Here is a 23,424-nt window from a genome sequence, read left to right as displayed (position 1 = left end):
AAAAAAAAAAAAAAAAACAAAAACACCCTGCTTGATTCCACTACGGCACGATTGGGGTTAAAGCCCACGGAACGCTGGTCTCCTCCCGACTGCGCCTGCGCGAGTCAGGACGTGCGAATTTGCCCTGGACCCTGACGTTTCAGGCAGCCCCTCCTAATGCGGAACACGAACCACATTCCGCCGGTCCTGCCTTGACAGGCGTGACCCTAATCCAATAAGAATAGAGGGCTGAGTCCTCCGGAGCCAATAGCCAAAGCCCGAGGGGCGGTGGAGGCGGACTCTGTAAGGAAACTAGAAGACAGGCCCAAGATGGAGGCGGCGGCGGCTGTAGCGGCGTGACAGGTGAGGGCAGGCCCGGCAGGGTTAGGTTTCTGGAGAGACTGCTGGGCTCGGGTAGGGAGCCGGGACCGAAAGCTCAGCTCCAGGATGGCTGCCCCTGGGCCCCGATGCCCCCCGCCCGGAACCGGAGGAGTGGTTTGACCCGGGGTGAGACCATCTTCGACAACGCGGGGGGGGGGGTAGACTGGAATAGGGGGGCAAGGCTGCGGGGGATGGTTTCGCCCGTCGCGTGTGGCAGCGCGCCTGCGCAGAGCTGGAAGGCCCTCGGTGGGCGGGGCCCGGCCGAACGGGGCTTGGGTTGTGGTGTCTTGTCATGTGCAGTCCCTCTTAACCTCCTTAAGGTATCTGATGACCCTTGCTTACCGACAACGGGGAATGCGTGAAGACGAAGCTCACTTCTCGCTTTCCTTATTCTGGATCAATGTCTAGCCCACTAGGAGAATGTTTGAGGATTCCCCCATTCCTCCTCTTTAACCCTCCCCAGCCTCCTTCCATTATCACCAGTAATATAACTGCAACCCTTTCATTAGTTGTCAGGGAGAATTTTGGAGCGCCCTCCGCCCCACCCGCGCTTTACCCCCATTTATCTCACCTCAACCATGTCTGGTGATGCTCCATTACCCTCCTTTCCCCCATCACAGTGTCTGGTGACACCCGTTATCCACTCTTCTACCCATTACAGTCCCTAGTGACCCCTGTTACATCTCCCCGCAGCGTAGTGTCTGCTGAGCCTCTATGAACTCCCCATCATAGTCTGGTGACTCCCATTAGCCACCTAACACAGTATCCATGGACCTACCATCATTACAGTTCAGGGCTTTGAGATGCCCACAGTGCCCTTACAAACACTGTTTGGTGCAATTCCCATTTCCCTCAAACTAAGGGCAGTATCTGATGATCCTCTGTTAGTTCCCCATCACCCTATCTGTGACTCACCCCACACCACAGCATCTGAACCCCCTTCTCCATTAGAAAGCCAGGGCAGCCTGTTCATGTCCATTACGTACCTGACAGGCCCCAGTGCAGTGCGTGCTGACTTCCCCGTTAGTCCCTAGCACGGAGACTTACGTGCTCCTGTGCCCTCCGGGACAGTGTGTGTACCTCTCACTATGTCCTACCCCCCACCCCACCCCGCCCTACGCAGTGAATCCGAGACCTTGGCACTTAAGTGTGAGACAGACAACAGGAGCGGCTGAGCAGAGGAGGAACTGGATCCCTTGGGCTGTGTGGAAATTAGGCTACAAGGGGTGACGTGGAGCTGGGAGATTGAATTTTTATCCCCTGCCACTTTGCTTCCAGACCATCATTATGGGACCTCTGAATTTTCCCTCTGTTTTCTAGGAGCCCCATGGCACCTGCCCAGCCCCACCTTAGCCCGTCTTGACAAAGTCCTAGGCTCCATGGAGCCACCACGGGGCCCCCCTGCCAACGGGGCCGAACCATCCCGGGCGGTGGGCACCGTCAAAGTGTACCTGCCCAACAAGCAACGCACGGTGGTGAGTCTGATGGGAGCAAAACTGGCAAGGGGTAGGCATGGACCCGGTTGTAAATCTTGGATCAGAAAGGTGACAAGGGCTGGGAGAGTCAGCTGGGGACCCCACTGAGAGCTGACTCCTCACATCTACACACACACAGGTGACTGTCCGGGATGGCATGAGTGTCTACGACTCTTTAGACAAGGCCCTCAAGGTGCGGGGACTCAATCAGGATTGCTGTGTGGTCTACCGGCTCATCAAGGGGTAAGTGTGGCACCGCCACCTCCAACTGGGCGCGCAGCCTTCCAGCCCCTCCTCAGAGTCATGCGGCTCTCCACTCTGCCGTGCAGTCTCCGTTAGTCTTCCTTTCATTCAGTGAATCCGTGAGTGCATCCAGCTTTTGTCTCATTACTTCATTAGTTTATTGGCCTGTAAGGTCAGCAGCTCATTTTCTTCTCGCACCCCACATCCTCACCGTGCTCCGTCATGTCCTCCCGGAATTCATCTGTTTCATCTTTCACTGTTTTATCAATTTGTCAGCCCTCTCCTTCCTCCGTTTCCTTGTTCTCTGTCTGCGCCTCGCTAACCTTCCATTTATTCCTCTGTTTTAGAGTTCCTTAACTTTTTTGTATGCAATTCACGCATTGCTTTCTATTTGTTATTTCAGTGCCTCACCAGCTGCTTTGTTGGGGGTTGCTCAGGACTTCTAAGATTTAGATGTTTCTTCAGTCTCATTTGCTCCTCGTCTTGTGGCTAAGAGCATGGACTCTTCGCACTGTCCTGCCACTTACAATCCCTTGTGGCTCTGGACAAGTCATTTCATCCCCCTGAGCCTCAGTTTCCCCATATGTAAAATGGGGGCAAGGATAGTACTAGTTCCTAGAGTTGCTGTACTGAGAATGAAACATGCCATCTATTATTGCATGGATGGCAAGCTTGGAGGGACTTTTGGGGGGTTCCCTTCTTCCCCATGGCCCCATCCACCCTCCCACTCACTCCCTTCCATGCCTTCTACAGTCGAAAGACAGTCACCGCCTGGGACACAGCCATTGCACCCCTGGATGGCGAGGAGCTCATTGTGGAGGTCCTCGAAGACGTCCCCCTGACCATGCACAATTTTGTGAGTGCAGGGTAGAAAGTGGGGGCAGACCGTGGGTGTGGCGGGAGGGTCCCTGACCAGGCCTCAATCTTCTCTACTCTGTGACAGCAGGTACGGAAGACGTTCTTCAGCCTGGCCTTTTGTGACTTCTGCCTTAAGTTTCTGTTCCATGGCTTCCGCTGCCAAACCTGTGGATACAAGTTCCACCAGCATTGTTCCTCCAAGGTCCCCACAGTCTGTGTTGACATGAGTACCAACCGCCGACAGTGAGCCTGGCCTGGGGTGGGCAGGGGGATGGGGAGGACAGAGACCCAGCCACAAGGCTCTTACAGACAGCTGACCCATGTTCCCTTGCTTTACACCCTGAATGCCCTCAAGGTTCTACCACAGTGTCCAGGATTTGTGCGGAGGCTCCAGACAGCATGAGGCTCCCTCGAACCGCCCCCTGAATGAGCCACTCACCCCTCAGGGTCCCAGGTAGGGAACGCCGTAGCTGAAGGGCTGCTGTCAGAAGAAAAAGATCTGGAGGCCTCTGTAGAGTACAAGCCATACTTAATTCATTTGTTTACTCCATGAACATTTATTTAGCACCTACAAGTGTGAGTAAGGGCATGGAGCTCCGGGGCCTTGGGTGGTTCCCCTAATCTCTCTGGGCCTTAGTTTTCTCATCTGTAAAGAGCAGATAATGACCACATAGGGTTCTGGTGAGGATTAAATGAGTTAAGACATGTCCAATGCTTAGAACAAGATCTGGTATAAGATAAGTTCTTATTAATTATAATATATATCTATATATATGCATCTAACTACTTAGTGAATTCTTCCATTATAACCATGCTCAAGCCTTTCCACTTTGAAATGCATATTATTTTATCGTAAATTCAATTTCAATGTTGAAATATATTATTGCTCTAATATATCATGTTCATATGATATGCATTTTATATATCTATATTTTATAACGTCAATATTTATATGATATATTTATGCTATTGTATTATGTGTTATGTTGATAATATTTTCATATAATGTAGAACATCAAACATTTTTATGTAATGTATGAAATAGTAAAGTTAGAGCATTATGTTATTTTTAATTATGGGTATATGTGAATAAATGATCTATGAATAGCATTTCAGGATAGTGAAGGGACCATTAAGAAATATTTTTGTAACATTATAATATATTTAGTATATATCATGTATAACAGATGTGTATGTATGACGTATAACATTATTATAATATGTGTAAAGCATTGTAATTTTAATATAGATAGCATACTGTATGTTATATAATACATAATATATTTGAATAGTACATATAGTTATACAATATTATATATTGCTCTTCCCCCACTATCTGCATGGCTTGCTGTCCTTCCTTTAAGTCTTTGCTCAAATGTCACTTGCTCAGAGAAGCCTTTCCTGACATCACCAGGGACACTTCCTGTCTCCTTATGTTGCTTTAGTTTTTGCTTTATTGCACCTGTCACCATTGGACATATTAAATATTCTTTGTTTTTTATTTCTCTTTTTTCCTGCTGCAGTCAGCCCCATGAGGGCAAGAACCTTTATTTGTTTTTTGTTTCTTTGGGTTTTTTTTAATTTTAAAATTTTAGTACAGTTCAAATCAGCATGCGTGTAGAACCTTTATTTGTTTTGTCCACAGTTTTATTTCCACTACCTAGAATGGTATCTGGCACATGGCAGGCACTCAGTCAATGCTTCTTGAACAAATGCATAATAGTAATGACAGTGGACGTTTACTCTGTGTGAGCTAAACACACACTTAGGACGGGGCGGGGCGTGGGCGGTGGTGGCAGCTCTACTGGTTTTCTCATTCACTCGTTCACTCGTCTGTGATTTCACAGCCTTTCCCCTGCCAGCTCCTGCACCCAGCACCGCGATCCCAAGCACTTCCCCTTCCCTGCCCCGGCCAACGCCCCCCTCCAGCGCATCCGCTCCACATCCACCCCCAACGTCCACATGGTCAGCACCACGGCCCCCATGGACTCCGGCCTCATCCAGGTTGGTGTCGAGGCGGGAGGTCACAGGGGAGCACCGGGCAGAGGGGAGGGCCATTCCTGTTGTCTTCCATGTCCTCTCTCTGACGCCCAGCCCTCTTCTTCCAGCTCCCTGCCCAGAGTTTCAACACTGACGGTGAGCCCCCCCGCTACCTGCACCCTGAGTCCCCCACCCCACCCCACCCGGCTCCACTCACATCCTCTCCGCAACTGCAGCTGCCGGGAATAGAGGTGGTGGCGATGGAACCCCCCGGGGGAGCCCCAGCCCAGCCAGCATGTCCTCGGGGAGGAAGTCCCCACATTCCAAGTCCCCATCAGAGCAGCGGGAGCGGAAGTCCTTGGCCGATGACAAGAAGAAAGTGGTGAGCTCCAGGGGGCACCTTTGGTGGGGGCACCGCAGGCCGAGTGATGAGGGGTGTGGGCAGGCCCCTGAGATGCCGCCCTTGTGGCCCGCAGAAGAATCTGGGGTACCGGGACTCGGGCTATTACTGGGAGGTGCCACCCAGTGAGGTGCAGCTGCTGAAGAGGATCGGGACGGGCTCGTTTGGGACCGTGTTTCGTGGGCGGTGGCACGGCGATGTGGCCGTGAAGGTGCTCAAGGTGGCCCAACCCACAGCTGAGCAGGCCCAGGCCTTCAAGAACGAGATGCAGGTGCTCAGGTGAGATTGCTCGCGCGCAGGGATGGGGGCAGGGGCGGTGGGCACCGCCTTGGTGCCTCTCTGGGTAAAGGCCGTACTGAAGGCACTTCCTGCACATCCCCTGTGTTTGTGTGGTGTTATAACCGTAACGGTAAGTTTCTTCTCTATCAGAGAAGCCCCTTTCCCCTCTGGGAAGGGGTATGTTTAGAGGACCTCTGGTCACATTGGTGTTTGTGTTTGTGTAAATACTGATATTAATTAATGGCTCTGCCTCCAAAATGTGGGTCTTTTCAGTTGTCTGCTGTGAAATGGGTATCACCAGTGTTACTGTGGTACTTACATCGATAGCATAATGTGAGTTAACTGCATCGCCAGGCAGCCTGGCGTCCTTGCCTCTCGTCTGCTTGTTCTGCATCATTAGTATATGTTTATTGTGTTGCCTTCTTGTTATTAATTATAACAATACTGTACTTTAAAGAACAGTATTAGAACTATAATCAGAACCATAATTTAATCATTGTTTGATTAATGATTGTGGTTGCTTTACCTAATATATCATTCATACTATATTAACTCATTTGTGCTAAGAAACCCTGGCGCTCCCTTTTTGCTACCCTAGTTCCTACCACTCCTGGGGTTGCCAGTGTGGGCTTTCCCCTCTGACAAGTCGGCACAATTATGTTGCAGAGTTGACGTTATCATAATTCCTTGTGCTATTTTAATACTCATCCTCGTAATGGATGCCACAGTAAGGAAATTTTCAGTCTCTGCTCCTCTCTATGAAATGGCAGTGATTTGAGCGGGCTGTGAATTTGCGTTGTGTTCGTATTGAAACTATAACCTAACTGCTGTGAAGAATACTAACGCGCTGTGAGCAAAATTGCAGAGCGTTGTCGATGTTCTTTGCGTGTAAGTTACCATTGTAACTGCAGTTAATACTTCTATAAGGAATGAACGTTTTCTTCTAAATGAGGGTGGCTCCATTCATACAGGACAGAGTTTCTGTCAGGTAACCTAGGTACCCAGTAACGATAACAGCAAGGACAGTGATGTTTTCAGGGTGCTTGCTTGTGTTCAGCTGTTCTAATAAGCACCTTACAGGTTATTTACTCACATATTCCTCCCAACACCCCTGTCAGGTAGCTCACAGAATTATCACAGTTTTTCAGTTGAGGAAAATGAGGCACAGAGAAGTTAAGTGTCTTCCCTGAGATTGTACAGTGAGGACCCAGGGAAGCCTGGATTGGAACTTAGGATCTGATTTGAGTCCAAATCCCAAGCTCTTTACCTCTAAGCCTCTCATGGTTAACAGGATATAGTCACACATCACTGATATTTTTACCCAGCATTTATCAATATTATGTTGCTATATCACTGATGAAGGTTGGCATTCCACTTTCTCATCTCAAATGGTCACAGGCTCAGGTCATGGTCAGGGTCAGAGGTATGGCAGGTATTGATGATTAAGACACTCCTGGTCAGTAGAGGGTGAGGGGTAATCTCTCCCTCCTGCTTTTGTTGGGAGACTTGGATGAGGAAGCCCAGGACATAAGCGCCCAGCGTGGAATCATAGCCCAGCAAACATATCTGACAACTTCATTGAATCTGGCCATAGTCTGGCCCTGAGCCTCCTGAAAGCCAGGGTGGGAATGATGGCAGAAGGCAGCAGTGAACAGCGCCATTCCCAATGCTCAGGAAGTTGCTGTTTACCCTCCCTGCCCTGATACCTTCTGCCCTGCCTGCAGGAAGACACGTCACGTCAACATCTTGCTGTTCATGGGCTTCATGACCCGGCCGGGATTTTTCTGGGGGTGGGGAGATGAGGTAGCCCCCAGACAGTCTGACACCTGCTTGTACCCCAACAGCTACCTCCATGCCAAGAACATCATCCACCGAGATCTCAAGTCTAACAGTATCTACATGTCCCTCTCTGAGGGCTGGGCTGGGGTGGGGGGCATCAAACAGGATGAGGGCTTAGAGGGATGGCTCTTGTGGGAGGCTTTCTGGGGGCACATGTGGCATTTCCCTTTGCCAGGTGCCAGAGCTGTGGCTGGTGAGGGGCCTTTAATGGGAGTCTCTTGGTCAGGAGTCAGGGTTTTGGCTGGTTCAGGTGCTGTTCTTCGGGACTCTGGTCAGGGTCTGAGGAGCGGCAGCTGTGGAGGGCGTTAGGGGGAGCTCCTGACCAGTGTCACAGGCATGGTGAGTGTGGGTGCCATTAGAGGAGCTTCCTAGTCAGGAGTCACAGGAGGGCCAAGTGTAGGGGGCATTAATTGGAGCTCCCCACCCGAGTCAAGGTTGTGGCTAGTTTGTGTGACATTGCGGGGCTTCTGGTCAGGGTTAGAGGCATGACTGGCGTGGAGGTGTCAACGAGAGCCTCCCAGTCAGCGAGAAGCCTGGCTATTGGGAGTCCCTGTAGTGGCCCTTGACCCTGGCGGACATCTTCCTACACGAGGGGCTCACGGTGAAGATCGGGGACTTCGGCCTGGCCACAGTGAAGACGCGGTGGAGTGGGGCCCAGCCTTTGGAACAGCCCTCGGGCTCTGTGCTATGGATGGTGAGTTGGGCCAGGCTGGACTGGGGGCATATAGGGACGTGGGCTGCTGGGCTAGGATGTGGGAGGCCGAGTGGGGCCGGGGATGCCTGCACCCTGAGGTGTGGGTGTCTGGACTGCCCATGCTTCACCCCGTGTGGGTGGCTCTGAGTTACACCCAGTGTGGCTGGTGGGCCCTGGGCCTATGGGCCAGTCATTTGCTGACCTCCACATTCCTCCTGCCCGGTCCGGCCTATTGAAGGCAGCTGAGGTGATCCGTATGCAGGACCCGAACCCCTACAGCTTCCAGTCGGATGTCTACGCCTATGGGGTTGTGCTCTACGAGCTCATGACCGGCTCGCTGCCTTACAGCCACATTGGCAGCCGTGACCAGGTGAGCCCCATGCCTTACACCTGCTATCTCCCAGGCCAAGGGATCCCCTCAGCCTCCAAACCTCAGATCTCCACCTTTGCATAGACCAAGAATACCACACTTCCCCCAGAAACCCCAAGTTTTCTGAGCTGAGGATTCCCAGATTCCTCTGGGTCTTCCGTACCCAGAATTCCCTCCTTCACCCACATCTACTCCTCTGGGTCCTCAAAGTCCAGAATCTCCTGAATCCCTTATACCCAGAATCTCCCTAGGCCCCCAAAAGCCCAGAAGCCCTCTGGATCCCTAGACACCCACAGTCCTCTGGCCTGGTTACTCAAACTCTCCAAAGTCCCCAAAGCCCAGAATCCCATTTCTCCCAGAAACAATCCCTTTGTACTTCTGGAATCCTCACAGATACCTACAACCATTCAGGCCTTAGGTATCTGTCAGACTTCAGGGCCCTTGAATCCACAGTACTCTAGGCCCCAGACATTTCTCTAGGTTCAAGGCCTGGAATCTCCCAGACCTTCAGAAACCCAGGATCTTGTAGGCTTCACGTACCAATAGTCTTTGGGTCTTGAGCACTCACAGTCGTACAGACCACGTGGACCCATAGTCCTGTAGGCCCCAGACCTCTACAGAAATACAGACTACTGAGAGCTAGAATCTTTTAGCTTCCTCCAGACCCAGAACTTCATGTTTCCCCCAGACTCAGTACTTTCTAGGCCCCTAAGCCCCCTAGAAACCTGTGGACCCATAATCATCTGGGCCCCGGACACCTACAGTCCTTGACTTCCCCCAAGCTTAAATCCTTCTGTTTTGTAAGCAGAGAATCCTTCTAAGTCCTCAGAGACCCAGAATCTTTAGATCCACAAGATACCCACAATCTTCAGGGCCCCAATACCCAGAATACCCCAGTTCTCCTAAAAGGAGCCCTCCAGGTCCCTCAAGACCCAGAATTCCCTGGGCTTCCCAGCCCAGACCCCCAGATCACCCCATTCCTGTCCCCCCTCCCAGATTATCTTTATGGTGGGCCGTGGCTATCTGTCCCCGGACCTCAGCAAAATCTCCAGCAACTGCCCCAAGGCCATGAGGCGCCTGCTGTCTGACTGCCTCAAGTTCCAGCGGGAGGAGCGGCCCCTCTTCCCCCAGGTGGGCCGAGGAGGAGGGCTGGACACCCTGGGGAGGGAGCCTCTGAGGAGAAGGACTCTAAGGTGTGAATGTGAACTGTGTTGTGTTCAAGGCTCCGAGGTGTACAATGTGTGTGAGTGTGTGCTTCCCCATTAGGCTGGGGTCTGGTGGTGTCGGGGTGCCCACGCGGCTCTGGACACCCCTCCTCACCCGCCCCTGCCCCCAGATCCTGGCCACGATTGAGCTGCTGCAGCGGTCACTCCCCAAGATTGAGCGGAGTGCCTCCGAACCCTCCTTGCACCGTACCCAGGCTGATGAGTTGCCTGCCTGCCTACTCAGCGCAGCCCGCCTTGTGCCTTAGGTCCCACCCGCAGCCACCAGGGAGCCAATCTCAACCTGCCACGCCAAGGAGCCCTGCCCACCAACCAATCAATGTTCTGTCTCTGCCCCGTTACTGCCTCTGGATCCCCCATCCCTGCCCTGGGAGATGAGGGGGTGCCCATGTACTTTTCAAATTCCTCTGGAATTGGGGGACCCTCGAAGACCGAGACCCCTGCCTCCTCCATAATTCGGTTTCCTCTTGGCTTTGGCGATACTTCTAAATTCAGGAGCTCCTCCATCTCCAACGGCTGGGATTTGTGGCAGGGATTCCACTCAGAACCTCTCTGGAATCTGTGCCTGATGTGCCTTCCACTGGATTTTGGGGTCCCCAGCACCCCATGTGGATTTGGGGGGGTCCCCTCTGTCTCCCACCATTCAAGGACTCCCCTCTTTCTTCACCAAGAAGCACAGAATTCTGCTGGGCCTTTGCTTGTTTATTTTTCTTCCCGACTCTTCTCATGGGGTTCAGAGCCGCTGAGGGGTGAGGGTGAGTCCAGGCAAGGGTTGGAGGTTGGGGGGAGGTGCGGACCACACAAACAGCGCCACTGCACGCATCACCACAGGCGGCACGATGAACGAGGACCACATATGCCAAGCACGGCACGAGAGGAGGCCACGTCAGTCACAGACACAGACATCACTGCAAAGGTGGGGAAGTGGGGGACCACTGGCCTGTGTGCAAAGGATTCTGGGAGGATGGGTGGAGTTTGCATATTTAAGACAGCTGTCAAGAGGCAGGAGAGTGGGGCAGGGGTCCCTGGGGAACTGAGGGGTCCTAGCAGTGGGAGGAGCTCCCAGTGTGTTGCGTGGGGTTGGTTGGGGGGGCGGTGAAGGGAAATCCTTGGGGAGCTGGGTGGGGGCAGTTGAAGAGGTGGATCTCCAGAGATGGGAGATCCATAGAAAGGGTCTCAAAGGTAGGGGTTTCTTAAGGATTTGGGAAATTTTGATGGGGAACAAGGTGTGCTTGAGAGCTCTGGTACCAGGAGTGGGGTTTTCCAGGAATTTCAGGGCTCCGGGAGGGGTTGCCTGGTGTTCGGGAGAGCTTCCAGAAAGGAAAATGCACTCTGAGGGCACCAGGAGTGGAGGTCTTCAGGGATTTGGAGGTTCTAAAACTGAGAAGTAGGTCTCAGTTTGTGAAAGGACTTGGGAATTCTAAACATGAGAACTGGATTTAGGACCAGGAGTGAGGTTTCCCCAGGGACTTGGGCATTCTGAGGAGTGAGAAGAGGGATCTATCTTGGCGATCCAGGAGAGGACTTCTCAAGGGATGAGATTCCAAAAGTGAGAAATAGATTCAGGGCCCAGACAGGGGTTGCCCAGGGATTTGGGGGCTCTCAGGGTGGGGTGTCAGTCGGAGAAGAGGCTGGCGAAAGACTTCCTCAGGCTGCAGAGGGTCTCAGCTTTCACCTCGTCCTGGCTAAGGCTGGGCCTGGGCGGGGCTGGCTCTGGAAGGTTGAAGGCATTGGTCAGAGACTGGGATTTGCTAGAGAGAAACAAGGTGGAGGCGTGGGAGGAAGGGGGGGAGAGGAAGGGAGGAGGGGGAGAGAAACACAACGTTACCCCAGGCCCGGCCCCAGCCCTGCCCCTCTGGTCCTGGGGCTGTGCCTGTGACCCTCCCACCCCCCAGCACGGGCCTGGACCCTGAGGGATTCTCAGGACGAGTGGAGGAGCCCTGGGCCAGGCTGGGAGGACTTGGATCCAAGGTGAAGAAGCCTGGGATTGATGGGAAGAGTTCTGGGCTGAATCTTCTCTTATAATTCTAGGCTAGATTGGGAGGAGTTTGATATAAAGGTGACGATGGGCAGGGAGGTTTCCAGTCTAAGGGTGAGGAGTCCAGAAAAGGGGGTGGTGGTGCTTGGACCAAGGACAGGCTGGAAGGGGCAAATCTAAGGGGGAGCAGTTGGGTGGGGCAGGGCGGACTTCTGAGCTAAGAGAGGAGGTCTGGAATGGACCAGAAGAGGCAGAGGATGGTGTGATTTGGGAGGAGACTTGAGATGGGCTAGAAGGGAGCCTAGACTGTAGGAAAAGCATGAGGATGACTGGGAAGAGTGAAGTAACATAGGAGGACTGTGGATTGGGCCGGGAGGAGTTTGTGAGTTTGGCTGGGGGGAGTCAGGTGGGGCACGAGGAGGATGGGTTTGGCAGGGAAGTACTGAAGGAGGGTCAGCAAGGTGCCTGGGGTGGGCCGAGAGGAGCTGGGCTGGGGGGCTTTCCCAGGGCCTACTGGGAGGATTCTGCACTTCAGAGGGGGTTTCTCTGGGATGGAGGGCAGGAGCCTCTGTGAACTGGGAGGGGTCTGGCCCAGACTGGAACTGGAGAGAGAGCTCTCAGGAGCCGTGTACAGGACCTGGGTCTGAGGAGCCTGGGAGCTGGGGCTGCCCTCCAGGTGCAGGAGCGCATTCGGTGAGCAGCAAGGCGAGGGCTGCTGTGGGGTCCCCTTACTTGAGCTGGGGGTGTGGGGGTCCCCCGGCAGCGGCAGTGGCAGGTGGTGGCACATCCTGGCTGGGTTTCTGGGCCAGCTGTGGCTTGGTGGGACGTCCAGCGGGGCCGGAGCCACTGGGTCGCGGCTGCTGCGTGGTGGGTGGCCCAGTGCGGGGCATGGGACCCGCCTGGCTGGCCTGGCGTGTGGGGCCGGCAGGGCCTGGGGGCTTCTGGGGTGGGCCCTGGCGCTGCTGACCACCCGGTGGAGCCCCTGAGGCCTTTGGCGGAGCCTGACCAGAGGCCGATGTCTGACGAGTAGCCTGTGGGGGGCCTGCCTGGCGCTGGGGAGAGGGAGAGGCGGGTGGGCGGGCTGCTGGAGGTGCCCCGGGGCCTCCCGCCACTGGCCGGGATTGGCGGCTTTGACCCTGGGGCAGTGGTGTGGCCTGGGACGCAGGCTGCTGGGGCGCTGATGTGGGACTCGGAAGGCGCTGGGGCAGGGGGCTGCCAGCTGGGGGTCCAAGGCCCGCAAGGTGCTGCTGGCCCTGCGGGGTCGGGCGCTGCTGCAACGGGGGTCCCTGGCGTTGGGGGCCTGGGCCCGGCTGTGGAGGGCCGCCTGAGGGATAGAGAGAAAGTGCACACGTGAGAGCGAGCAAGTGAGAGGTGGGGGGCTGCCGGCAGGGTCAGGGCCGAGGAAGCTGGCCCCTCACTTACCCTGTGGCGGGGGGCGTTGCTGAGCTGGGGGCCCCGCGGGCTGCTGGGAGGTCTGGCGGCCCAAGGGCAGGGCCCCTGGGGACGGAGTCTGCGGCAGAGGAGTGGAGCAGGAGAGGTTAAAAATAGTTACCAGCCGGTGGAGCATCAGCCAATCAGAATGACATGGGTTCCCTGTGTGCTGGGTGTTGCCGCATTTGTGGCTGAACTGAGGGGATGGAAGGTTGTGGGGTGCGGGACTCATTCCCAGGGGAGGGGTCAGGAGGCACTCAGGGAAGTCATGGTAGCAGCTATTTATCACTTTAAAAAATAGTTGGTAACTGCTGCGACACGGGTGCGTCATGGCGATGCCCTTAGCCTTCTGATTATCAGCTCTGTGACACAGTATGACCAAGGGCTGGCCTGCCCACCACTAGCCTCCAAGGGCCAGAGCCAGGGGCCTGACCTGGCTGTGGGAGCCCCTGCCGGGAGAGGCATCCCGCTGCCGCTGCCGGGGCAGGGCCTGGGCCATCTTGTTGACCACAAGCTCTACGATGAGTTGCTTGTCTTCATCCTGGTGGTCACCGATGAGCGGCATGGAGGAGCCCACCACCTGGGGGAGGAGAAGGGATCCAGTGAGGAGAGAAGCAGGAAGTGCATGGGAGGGTGACGATGACGAAGTGCTGTAAGTTGGGAAAAGGTATGACTGGCGGCTGCCCAGGAAACCAGCTTCAGTATGAGAAGCACCTATTACGCAGCGTGGGGAAGGCTTGTCTTTTACAAGATACCTTACAGCTTAGGACATACTAACAGGGGTGAGCTAATGAAGGCCTACCGGCCAAATCCGGCCCAGCACCTGTTTCTGTGCAGCTCCAGGCCCCGGAGCTAAGGATGGGCTTTACATTTTTTAATGATTGAAAAAAAATCAAAAGATTTCATGACGTGAAAATTATATGAAATTTAAATTTCATTGTCCATAAACCAAGTTTCATGGGAACACAGCCACCCTTACTTTCCTGCCATATTGTCTGGCTGCTCTTGCAGATTGAGGAGCTGCAGTAGAGACTGTATGGCCCACAAAGCCTAAAATACGCACCGTCTGGCCTCGACAGAAAACGTTTGCCAGTCCCTGCTTTATAGTTTGCTAGGTGCTCTGTGTTTTACAAAGAACTCTGTGGTTTACATGGTACTTTACAGTTTACAAAGCTCCTTGCCCTTTACAAAGGACTGTTACATATATGGTGTGTTTAGACTTTGGAAAGTGCTTTGCAAAGGGCACCACTGTTTACAAGATGCTTTACCATGTATAAAGTGCTACCATTTACCATGCACTCAGAAGTTTTAAGGTATTTTACAGTTTGCAAATTGCTTTACTGTTTACCGGGGACACTGCTGCTTATAAAGAGCTTTAGAATTTTGAAAGCGCTTTGCTTCAATAACGAGGATTTCCCAGTTTACAGAGCTCCTCTTTAAAATAATTTTATAAAGTACTTTGCTGTTCACCAAGCAGTACCTTCCTAAGGTACTTTACAGTTTACAGAATGCTTTAGTATCAACCGCCACTCTCTATAAAGTTCTTTATAGCTTACAAAGTACTTTGCTGTTGGCCAAGTACAAATTCACAGAACACTTTGAAGATTACTAAGTGCTTGGTCATTCACCAGAGTGTCTCAGTTCACAGAGGACGTTATAGCTTAACAAGTGTTTTGCCCTTCACTAAAGATGTCCAAGTTCACAGAGCAGTTTAGAATTTAGTAAGTATTTTGCCATTTGCCAGGGATGTCCTGGTTCACAAGGCACTTTACAGTTTTACATTCTGCCATTCGCTGAGGGCTTTCTAGGCCCTGGCGTGCTTCACAGTGTTGCTGCCCTGCACCTGCTCCCCCCTCTGTGCCCCCACGAAATTCTGGAGTGCTCCTACCTCAATGATGTGATCCCTTCCGTCCTTGCCATGCAGTGCTTCCACTGCGCAGATGTCCAGTCCCCCAAAGATCTCTGAGCACGTGTCCACCCACAGCTTGTACCTGCCAAGACACGAGGCAAGGCAGCCCGTCAGTGCCTGGTCTGGGTGGCCACACTTCTACCCCCCACCCCCGAGCTCAGGCCGCCCACCTGTCAGACATGGCAATCTGCTCAAGCATCGCAGAGCCGGTGTTGGTCTTCCAGTTTCCTGACACTGACGTCCTCCTGGAGAGTAAGAGGAGACAGGAGAGAGGCTTGGGGGACCTGGGCTGCACAAGGCAGGGCAGGGGACCCCTACCCAGGCCTTGGTCTCCTTACGCACATGTAGGCCTTGTAGTTCTGCCCAATCTTCTGGACGCGCACATCGTATTTGGCATCAATGAAGGGCTCGGCAGTGGCATATGTCTTGGTCAGTGCCACGACACTTGCGATGTCCTGGAAGTCGTGCTGGTTGTCCACCTTGACCTGTGGGAGTGGGGTGGGGAGCAGGGCCCGGTCAGGAGGGGGCGGCAGTCGGGGTGCCTTAGGGCAAATGACACAGGTGAGGTGAGTGCACAGAAATTCGGTGGATACCCCAAGGCACTCAAGCATGCATTAATTCTGGGTCTCCTGGTTTTTACATGTACACACAGACACCAAATTGGGTGTCTACAACTCTGTGAACACACAAAACCCGATTTTTAGACTTGTTACTTTAAATGGTTAAGTTGTATGGTATGTGAATTATATCTCAATAAAGCTGTGGGGAAAATTGTGTGTATATACAGTATAAGCATGTGGGCACCCATACAAAATCAATTGTACACACAATATATAAACATACGGAAGCATGGACACACTCAAACATACAAATTACAAGTCTTCTTTCTATGGACATACAGACAAAATCGGATGGACAGCATACAGGACCCCAAGACCCTTGAATGTAAAAGATGATGTAGTGTGTATTCAACACAGAGGCCTGCCTATATACAGACACAGTGCTGGATACACTAACAAAATAACAGGACACACAAAACTGGCTGAACACATGATAGAAAATTGGGCCACCAAAATGTAAGAATATGAGGAAAAATACAAATAGATAAAGGACACACAATTATACAGAATTATTGTGTGCACTGAATACACAATATACTTCTAACAGGCATACCTTCTCGGAGATACTGTGGGTTCAGTTCCAGACCACCGCAATAAAGCGAAGGTCACAATAAAGCAAGTCACACAAATTTTTTGGTTTCCCAGTGCGTATAAAAGTTATGTTTATACTGTAATCTGTTAAGTGTGCAATACATCTAAGTGTCTAAGAAAAACAATGTCCATACCTTAATTTAAAAATACTTTATTGCTAAAAGATGCTAACCATCATCTGACAACGCAGGGTTGTCACGAACCTTCAATTTGTAAAAAAAAAAAAATGTAGTATCTGTGAAGCGCAATAAAGCGAAGTGCTATAAAACAAGGTATGCCTGTACTTATATCCGCACGATGCCAGGAGCATGCATCATTTACAAGCACGCACGTACAAAGCCCACCCGGGGACTTACCTTACCCATCCCAGAGTGTGCGTGCCCCATCTTCACAACCACAGGGTACGTTGTGCTGCTGAGCTGGTAGGGTGGAAAGGGAGAGCATGGTCAGGGCAGGAGGGCTGACAGCCATGGCTGGGGGTGGTGCTGAGGGGAGCCCATCCAGTGGGAGCCACACTGAGAGCGATTTTCCCAGAAGAGGTGGGTCAGAGACAGCCAGCCACCAGCTGGGGGTCACACAATACCCCGGAGCCCAGAATTGAACCCAGAGCCCTGCCTGCCTATCCTTCCCTCCACCACCCACAAGTCCCAGACTTCCCGCCTCTGCTTTCCTGGGCAGAGGCGTGGGATAGGGGTGGGGGACTTTTCCAGAAAAGGGAAAGTTTGTTTTTACAGTGAATGGATGACAGAGAAGTGAGTGTGTGCGTGTGCGTGCGTGGGGGTGTAGTGGCGAGCATGTAGCAACTGGACCCCTCAGCCAGGCCTTGTGTGTGTCTCCTCCACACGCATACACAACCCAGAGACACACAAACCCTCAGAACTCAGATCTGCACAGCCAAACCCAGAGCTTCCCACACATGCTGAGACCCACGCGATGGAAAGATCCACCACCAACACCGGTTCCGGAGCATGCCTTGCTGTGTGGCTGCACGGAGACCCTCACAGCCAGCCATCCAGCCCAGCAGCACACACTCAACACTCGTAGACACACAATCAACACTTTTGGGCAGAGACATACACACAGCCCTCCTCCTCTCACCCAAATCCACGTAACAGAGGGACACACAACACGAAGGTTATCCACGCAACACAGAGACGAACAACCCTCAGAGGCATAGCCACAGAATGCAGAGGCACACACAACTCTGACAGGCACACACAACAGAAATGGGCACATATTCAGCACTGACAGATACACACGCAATGCTCCTAGGCATACACACAACAAACAGAAGGCCCCACACCACATGGACAGGTATACACACTTCCAGGTATTCACACTTCTGGGTATTCACAAAACCACCGAGACCCACAACACAGAGACTCATACTCCTGGGCACACGCAAAGTGTATGTAGGGGCGCACACACAAAAAACGTGCCTTGCCATATATACAGATGGAGAGGCATGCACACGACCAGAGACACCCACAGCCTCCTAATTACATGGACAACACCCTGGGGTGTGTACATGCACACACACTCACATTCAGGCATGGGGATACCTCAAGTCTCCCCCAACCCTGGGTGGAGTAGAGGGGACCTAGTTGGCCGACCCCAGCGCCACCATACACGGATGAACATGCAGGGCTTCACCCTCTCTCCTCTGTGCGGACAGGGGTGACAGGGTAGAGGATGGCATCCCCAGAGGGGCTGCTGGGGGCGGTGGCGGTTCCCAGTTCCCGACAGGCACAGGAAGCCCGCAGGGTCAGGATGACCAATTGGCCTTCAGGCCTCACCCTCCCTCTGCACGCCCCCCCCCCACCTTCCTCATTTCCCAAATGACTGGCGTCAGGATGGGGCGCTGAGAGGCACTGAGTTGTTACCGGGATGCTCTGATTAGCATTCCAGGGAAACCAGGCTGAAATGGCAGGTGACGTAACACAGGCACATACACAGCTCACAGAGGTGACAGCACATCCTCAATTCCATTCGCAACCCAGACCTGTTTTACAGGGGCAGGCACAACTCCAGAAGCAGCACAAAACATACTGGGTTTGGGACTTCCCCGGTGCCACAGTGGTTAGTCATCCGCCTGCCAATGCAGGGGACACGGGTTCAAGCCCTGTTCCGGGAAGATCCCACATTGCCGCGGAGCAACTAAGCCCCGTGCGCCACAACTACTGAGCCTGCGTCCACAACTACTGAAGCCCGTGCGCCTAGAGCCCATGCTCCGCAACAAGAGAAGCTACCACAATGAGAAGTCCCATGCACCGCAACGAAGTGTAGCCCCCACTCGCCGCAACTAGAGAAAGCCCGCGTGCAGCAGCGAAGACCCAATGCAGCGAAAAATAATAAATAAATAATACAATTAAAAAAAAAACACTAACAAAAAAACCATACTGGGCTCAGGTACACTCAAGTACACACACACACACACACACTCACCACAGAGGGGCACACACCACCTAAAGGCACACACGCAACCCTCAGAGGCAGAGACACAGCAGGAAACTGTGTGCAAGCACACATGCACACTGCCCCCTGCCCCAAGGTTTTTAGGCTCTTTTCACAAACCTTCCTTGTTTTCTCTGGACCTGAGCCTGAACACAACACTGTGTATATGTGTATGCATGTGCCCACACATGTGTGCATGCAGGGAGCTCTGAATACTGGGATCCCCTGGCCAACCCGAGGTTTGAATCTTGGCCTCTCCTCTTCCTAAGGCCATGTTCAACCCCAGGCAGGTCACTTAACCCTCTCTGGGCCTCAGTTTCCTGATCTGTATAAAGGGTACAATCAGGCCCAAGCACTTGGTGTGTGTGGGGACTGCCAGGTGTCTGCTGTGCACACCCAGCTGGACCCCACGCCCCCCACACCCATCCAGCTCGCCAGGTGGCCATACAGCTGGACACCCATCCATGAAACCCCACCAGTTTCAGAACCTGCACAATAACCCGGGTCCACACAACCCCTCACATGTAGACAGTGGGCAAAACTCCGTGCTGACTCAGGTTTCAAAGTCATGATGCTGCAGCAGGACTTCCCCTTTGCACCCACCAGCAACTTAGCCCCCGTCTCATTCACTCTCATTCCCCACTTTCACAATCAGCTTCTCCAGATTCCTGGTTTACTTCTCTTCCCCCTTACCTGGTCCTGCCCGCCCCCCCAAAAGAGTCACTCTCCTTCCTGGGCAGATCACTTGACCCCTTTGTGTATCTCATTTTCCTCACTGGTATAATGAGAACGTGAACAGTCTCTAACGCACAGATGTTGTGAGGAACACATTAGTTATTTTGGGCAAAATGCTTAGCACAGTATCTGGCACACAGGAAGCCTCCATCCTCAAAAGGTGTTGGGTACTATTATTATTATTGGTTTAATATCCCTAGGTTAGCCAATATTAATTAACAAGGAGGTAATCGGGATTGACTGACAGATAAAGTACTTCCCAAGATTTTAGAGCTGTGTTTGATGCATAGTAATAGTAAGCACTTCATAGTGCTGGCAGTAGTTTCTGTTGTGGTGGTAGTGTTGGTGGTGATGGTTGTGCTAACCACTCTGAGTTAATCAAGCTTAATTAGCAAGGGGGTAATGGGGATTGGATGAGAGAACTACACAAAGGCTTCAGGGCACAGTACACAGTAAGCGCTCCATAAGTGGCTCCTATCATCACTACCATCGTCATTATTATTATTGGCCTGTCCTCCCTGACCTAACCAAGGATGTTAATCGGCCCTCAGAGCCCTTTCCCAGGACCCCAGGGAAGATTCAGGCAGCATCTGGAAGCTGGTGGACAGAGATTGCCTCACGCTGACCCCTACCAGGGGCGTGGGAGGGTTGGTGGGGAAGGGGCAGGGCAGGATGGGAGGGGATCAGTTTTCTACTGACTCACTGGCTTCTTTCACCACCATCCAACTCCCCCACCCCAATGCTCATTCATTCACCAGCAACCTCCCCGCTTGCCAGGACTGTGCCCAGCCTGGGTTAAGATCCTGGTGCCAGTTAGCCTAGGTTCAAATCCCAGCCATGCCCTGTGGTCCTGGGAAAGTTCTTCAATTCCTCTATGCCTCGTCTGGGAAATGGGAATAATACCGATAACCATCTCAGAGGCTTATCGTAAGCTTTAAGTGAGATAAATTATGCCGAGTGTCTCCCGGTACACAGTTGGTGCTATATAAATGCTGACTATTTGCCTGTGTGTGTGGTTTTTTTTTTTTTGAGAAGGGGGAAGACCCAGGCTCTGGCTCCATCCAGGCCTCCTGAATTCCAATCCCAGTTCTGCCACTTATTAACTGTGACCTTGGATAAATCACTTAACCTCTCCGTGCCTCAGTTTCCCTACCTTGTATCCTTCCTCCATTCACCTGCCCTATCTCCCTTCACTGCTTCTACTTGTTTGCTCTCTGCTGCTCACCGCCCCCCCCCAAAACAGTAGGTGCACAAGAAATTCTTATTGAAGGAATGAACTAATTTGGGCTTTAGCCATGGGGATTTTCGGGAATGTGGGTGATCGGATAGATTTTGGAGACTTTAGGGAATTGCACTGGGTGGAATCCGGCCTGTAAGCCCTCCGTGAGACCGCCTGGAGGGACTGGTGCCTGACGTGGAGATGGGGGAGGGGGATGGTCAGGGCGAGGCTCAGGGGGAGGGAGAGGAGGAGGGTGCATCTCCTTTTCGGCAGCCCAGGGCCCGCCCCTTGGCCTACACGGATGGTGGGCGGATGAGTAATGCATCCAGGAAGCCTGGAGGCCTGTGGTTTCCTACCAGCTGCCACCCCGCCCCTCGCTTGGATATTTATCCTCCGCTGCTCCGGCCCTGCCGCCATCGCCGAAGACCCAGCGCCCAGAGAGGCTACACCAGAGGTAGGCAGGGGCTTGGGCGGCCCGCAGGGCCTGGAACTGGGCTGGAGCTTTCCTGACTGATGATACTCGGCTGCTCAGCCTGGCCAGCGGGTACCGGGAGCCTAGGCTGGTCCAGGGGAAGAGGGTGGGGGGCTGGAACTGCTCCTCCAATCCCGACACTCCAAATTCCTTTGAACCCTTGACATCTATCCTCAGCTCCCCGAAAGCCATGAGCCCCTAACATCAGATGCCTCCCAAGCTGCCAACTCCTCTAAATTCTCTCCCTGTCCCCCAACAACCCAAACCCCTGATGCTCCCTAAACTCCCCCAGCCTCCCAATCCCCAGCCTCCCAAATCTCTAAACTCAAAGCTTCCTCTGAACCCAAATCCCTCAGGCACTCCCACTCCCTTAAGCCCCCAAACTCCGTCAACTCCTTAAATCCCCAACCTCCTCCAAATCCCTCAACTTCCCTCAACTCCCCCACCTCTTCCACCTCTCAATATGCACAACCCCCAAACTCCCAGCCTCCCCGAAAACTCCTCCAGCTCCCCAAAGCCCAAATTCCTCAGCCCCCACTTTCCGACTTCTTCAACACTCTTAAATTCTCAAACTCCCCAGCCCCCTTATTCCCCAAACGCTACAGCCCCATAACTCCCCCACTCACCTAGTCCCCTAAATTCCTCAAACTCCACAACTCCTAAACTCTTCTGACTCCCTACCCCCCTAGACTCCCCTGGGCTCTCAAATCCCCAAGCCCCTTAAAATCCCCAAACTCCCCAACCCGGTGTGTGTGTGGGGGGTAGAATGGGGTGGGAGGCCTGCCCAGGTACATGGATCGGCTGAGCTGGGGGCCCTCTGAACCTTCCTCCCCACCCCCACAGAACGCACCATGGCCCCCTTTGCACCCCTGGCCTCTGGCATCCTGTTGCTGCTGTGGCTGACGGCCCCCAGCCGAGCCTGTACCTGCGTCCCACCCCACCCACAGACGGCCTTCTGCAGCTCTGACCTCGGTGAGTGTATCTGCCCTACCCACACACTCTGGGCTTCGGTTTCCCTCTCAGTCCAGTGGGGTTCACAATGGTGCCTACCTCTAGAACAATTCCACTCAGCCCCACACTGACTCTGCTTTAGCCGCTCTGCCACCCTCACACTTTCTTGATTACTCAAGGCCCAATCCCACCTCAGGGCCTTTGTACTGTCTACTTCCTCTGCCTGGTATACCCATCCCCCCAGGTATCCACATGGGGATATCCAAATGTCACCTTCTCAGGGTGGCCTTCCCTGACCACCCTGTTCAAAACTTGAGCCCCTGTCCCCTACTACTCCTGATCCCCTCACCCAGCTCTGAAGTTCCCCATCACAATACCATCTAACTTCCTATATACTTAATTATTTTGCTTGTGTTTAGTCTCTCTTCTCCTGGCTAGAATGTGAGCTCCACAAGGAACGGATTTCTGTGTTTTGTTCACTGTTATGTCCCTGACACCAAGAACAGTGCCTGGCACAGAGCAGGCACTCCAAAATATTTGTTGAGTGAACGAACACACGATGAATATGTGAAAAAAGGCTTGAAGCAGTGCTTGGCTAACAGTAGGCACCAACATACAGATGAAGCAATTAACAAATGCATAAGTCACTAGGGTGCTGTCCGGCATTCAGCAATCCCTATTTAAGTATGCGCTTTGCTAGTATTATCATTGTGATTATTCTTATTGGCTCATGCAGTCCCTTTTACTCGTTTTTTCCCCCTGTTCTCCTGCAGTCATCAGGGCCAAGTTTGTGGGGACTGCAGAAGTCAACCAGACCACCTCATACCGGCGTTACGAGATCAAGATGACCAAGGTATCCCTCCTGCCCCTTCCCCCAGCAGTTCCTAAAATCTCCCTCCCTGTCAAAATAAAAGCCTTTGGCCACTGGTTTGGCGTGGAAATTAGCTGTGATATCAGAGTGCTATACGACTTCAGGGAAGAATGTGGCGTGGGAGGATTATGTCAGTAAAAGATTCTTCCCCTCATCCGTTGACAGATGTTCAAAGGGTTCAATGCCTTGGGGGATGCCTCTGACATCCGGTTCATCTACACCGCCGCCATGGAGAGCGTCTGCGGATACTTCCACAGGTCCCAGAACCGCAGTGAGGAGTTTCTCATAGCTGGTGAGGCCCCGCCCCATCGCCCTGTGCCACGCCACCCCTCCGCTGCTGCCTGGCAACTGCAAGGGAGGGAGGGGAGGCTCTGTGGGAATGGTCCCAGTTGAAATGGGGACCGCCCCAATTTCAGCCTATCAGAAGGCTGGGGCTTTGCCCAGCGGGGTCTGTGGTCCTGGGACCCCACTC

The 23,424-nt window shown here is 53.1% G+C and overlaps 3 protein-coding genes across 6 annotated transcripts in view; 2 read left to right on the top strand and 1 right to left on the bottom strand.

Annotated features, from left to right (window-relative positions):
• The first annotated feature begins 231 nt into the window (after window positions 1–231).
• ARAF (A-Raf proto-oncogene, serine/threonine kinase) lies at window positions 232–10,412 on the top strand. 3 transcript variants are annotated; one of them, XM_024749601.1, is made up of 15 exons: window positions 232–342; window positions 1,681–1,835; window positions 1,975–2,078; window positions 2,832–2,934; window positions 3,025–3,179; window positions 3,292–3,390; window positions 4,784–4,940; window positions 5,045–5,072; window positions 5,153–5,298; window positions 5,393–5,595; window positions 7,320–7,486; window positions 8,010–8,128; window positions 8,367–8,498; window positions 9,495–9,629; window positions 9,835–10,412. In XM_024749601.1, the coding sequence occupies exons 2-15, from the start codon at window positions 1,740–1,742 to the stop codon at window positions 9,967–9,969; spliced, it is 1,779 nt and encodes a 592-aa protein (XP_024605369.1). In that variant the 5' UTR covers window positions 232–342; window positions 1,681–1,739; the 3' UTR covers window positions 9,970–10,412. The 3 variants fall into 3 exon arrangements, with proteins under 3 accessions (XP_024605369.1, XP_024605368.1, XP_024605367.1); XM_024749600.1 differs by lacking the exon at window positions 232–342 and adding an exon at window positions 353–486 and having other exon boundaries at window positions 4,799–4,940; XM_024749599.1 differs by lacking the exon at window positions 232–342 and adding an exon at window positions 353–486.
• Window positions 10,406–23,424, bottom strand: part of SYN1 (synapsin I) — a 43,722-nt gene continuing 30,703 nt past the window's right edge. Inside the window, exons 6-13 of one of the 2 annotated variants that reach the window (XM_024749598.1) lie at window positions 16,607–16,669; window positions 15,382–15,524; window positions 15,210–15,284; window positions 15,019–15,121; window positions 13,564–13,710; window positions 13,122–13,209; window positions 12,432–13,023; window positions 10,406–11,434 (exon numbers count right to left, since the gene is read on the bottom strand). In XM_024749598.1, the coding sequence (XP_024605366.1) occupies window positions 11,407–11,434; window positions 12,432–13,023; window positions 13,122–13,209; window positions 13,564–13,710; window positions 15,019–15,121; window positions 15,210–15,284; window positions 15,382–15,524; window positions 16,607–16,669 (1,239 nt within the window). In that variant the 3' untranslated portion in view covers window positions 10,406–11,406. Of the gene's footprint in view, window positions 11,473–12,431; window positions 13,024–13,121; window positions 13,210–13,563; window positions 13,711–15,018; window positions 15,122–15,209; window positions 15,285–15,381; window positions 15,525–16,606; window positions 16,670–23,424 lie in introns of both variants that reach the window. The other variant, XM_024749597.1, reaches the window with a different exon arrangement.
• Window positions 20,971–23,424, top strand: part of TIMP1 (TIMP metallopeptidase inhibitor 1) — a 3,513-nt gene continuing 1,059 nt past the window's right edge. The window contains exons 1-5 of the mRNA XM_024749602.1: window positions 20,971–21,112; window positions 21,974–22,102; window positions 22,855–22,934; window positions 23,118–23,240; window positions 23,380–23,424. The exon at window positions 23,380–23,424 is cut by the window's right edge and continues 93 nt beyond it. Of these exons, the coding sequence (XP_024605370.1) occupies window positions 20,971–21,112; window positions 21,974–22,102; window positions 22,855–22,934; window positions 23,118–23,240; window positions 23,380–23,424 (519 nt within the window). The remainder of the gene's footprint in view (window positions 21,113–21,973; window positions 22,103–22,854; window positions 22,935–23,117; window positions 23,241–23,379) is intronic.

The sequence above is a fragment of the Neophocaena asiaeorientalis genome, unplaced genomic scaffold, assembly GCF_003031525.2.
Source record: "Neophocaena asiaeorientalis asiaeorientalis breed wild unplaced genomic scaffold, Neophocaena_asiaeorientalis_V1.1 scaffold1052, whole genome shotgun sequence".
In the NCBI taxonomy this organism is placed as follows: domain Eukaryota; kingdom Metazoa; phylum Chordata; class Mammalia; order Artiodactyla; family Phocoenidae; genus Neophocaena; species Neophocaena asiaeorientalis.
The sequence above is the reverse complement of the archived record's forward strand: the minus strand, read 5'-3'. Positions and strand labels throughout refer to the sequence as shown.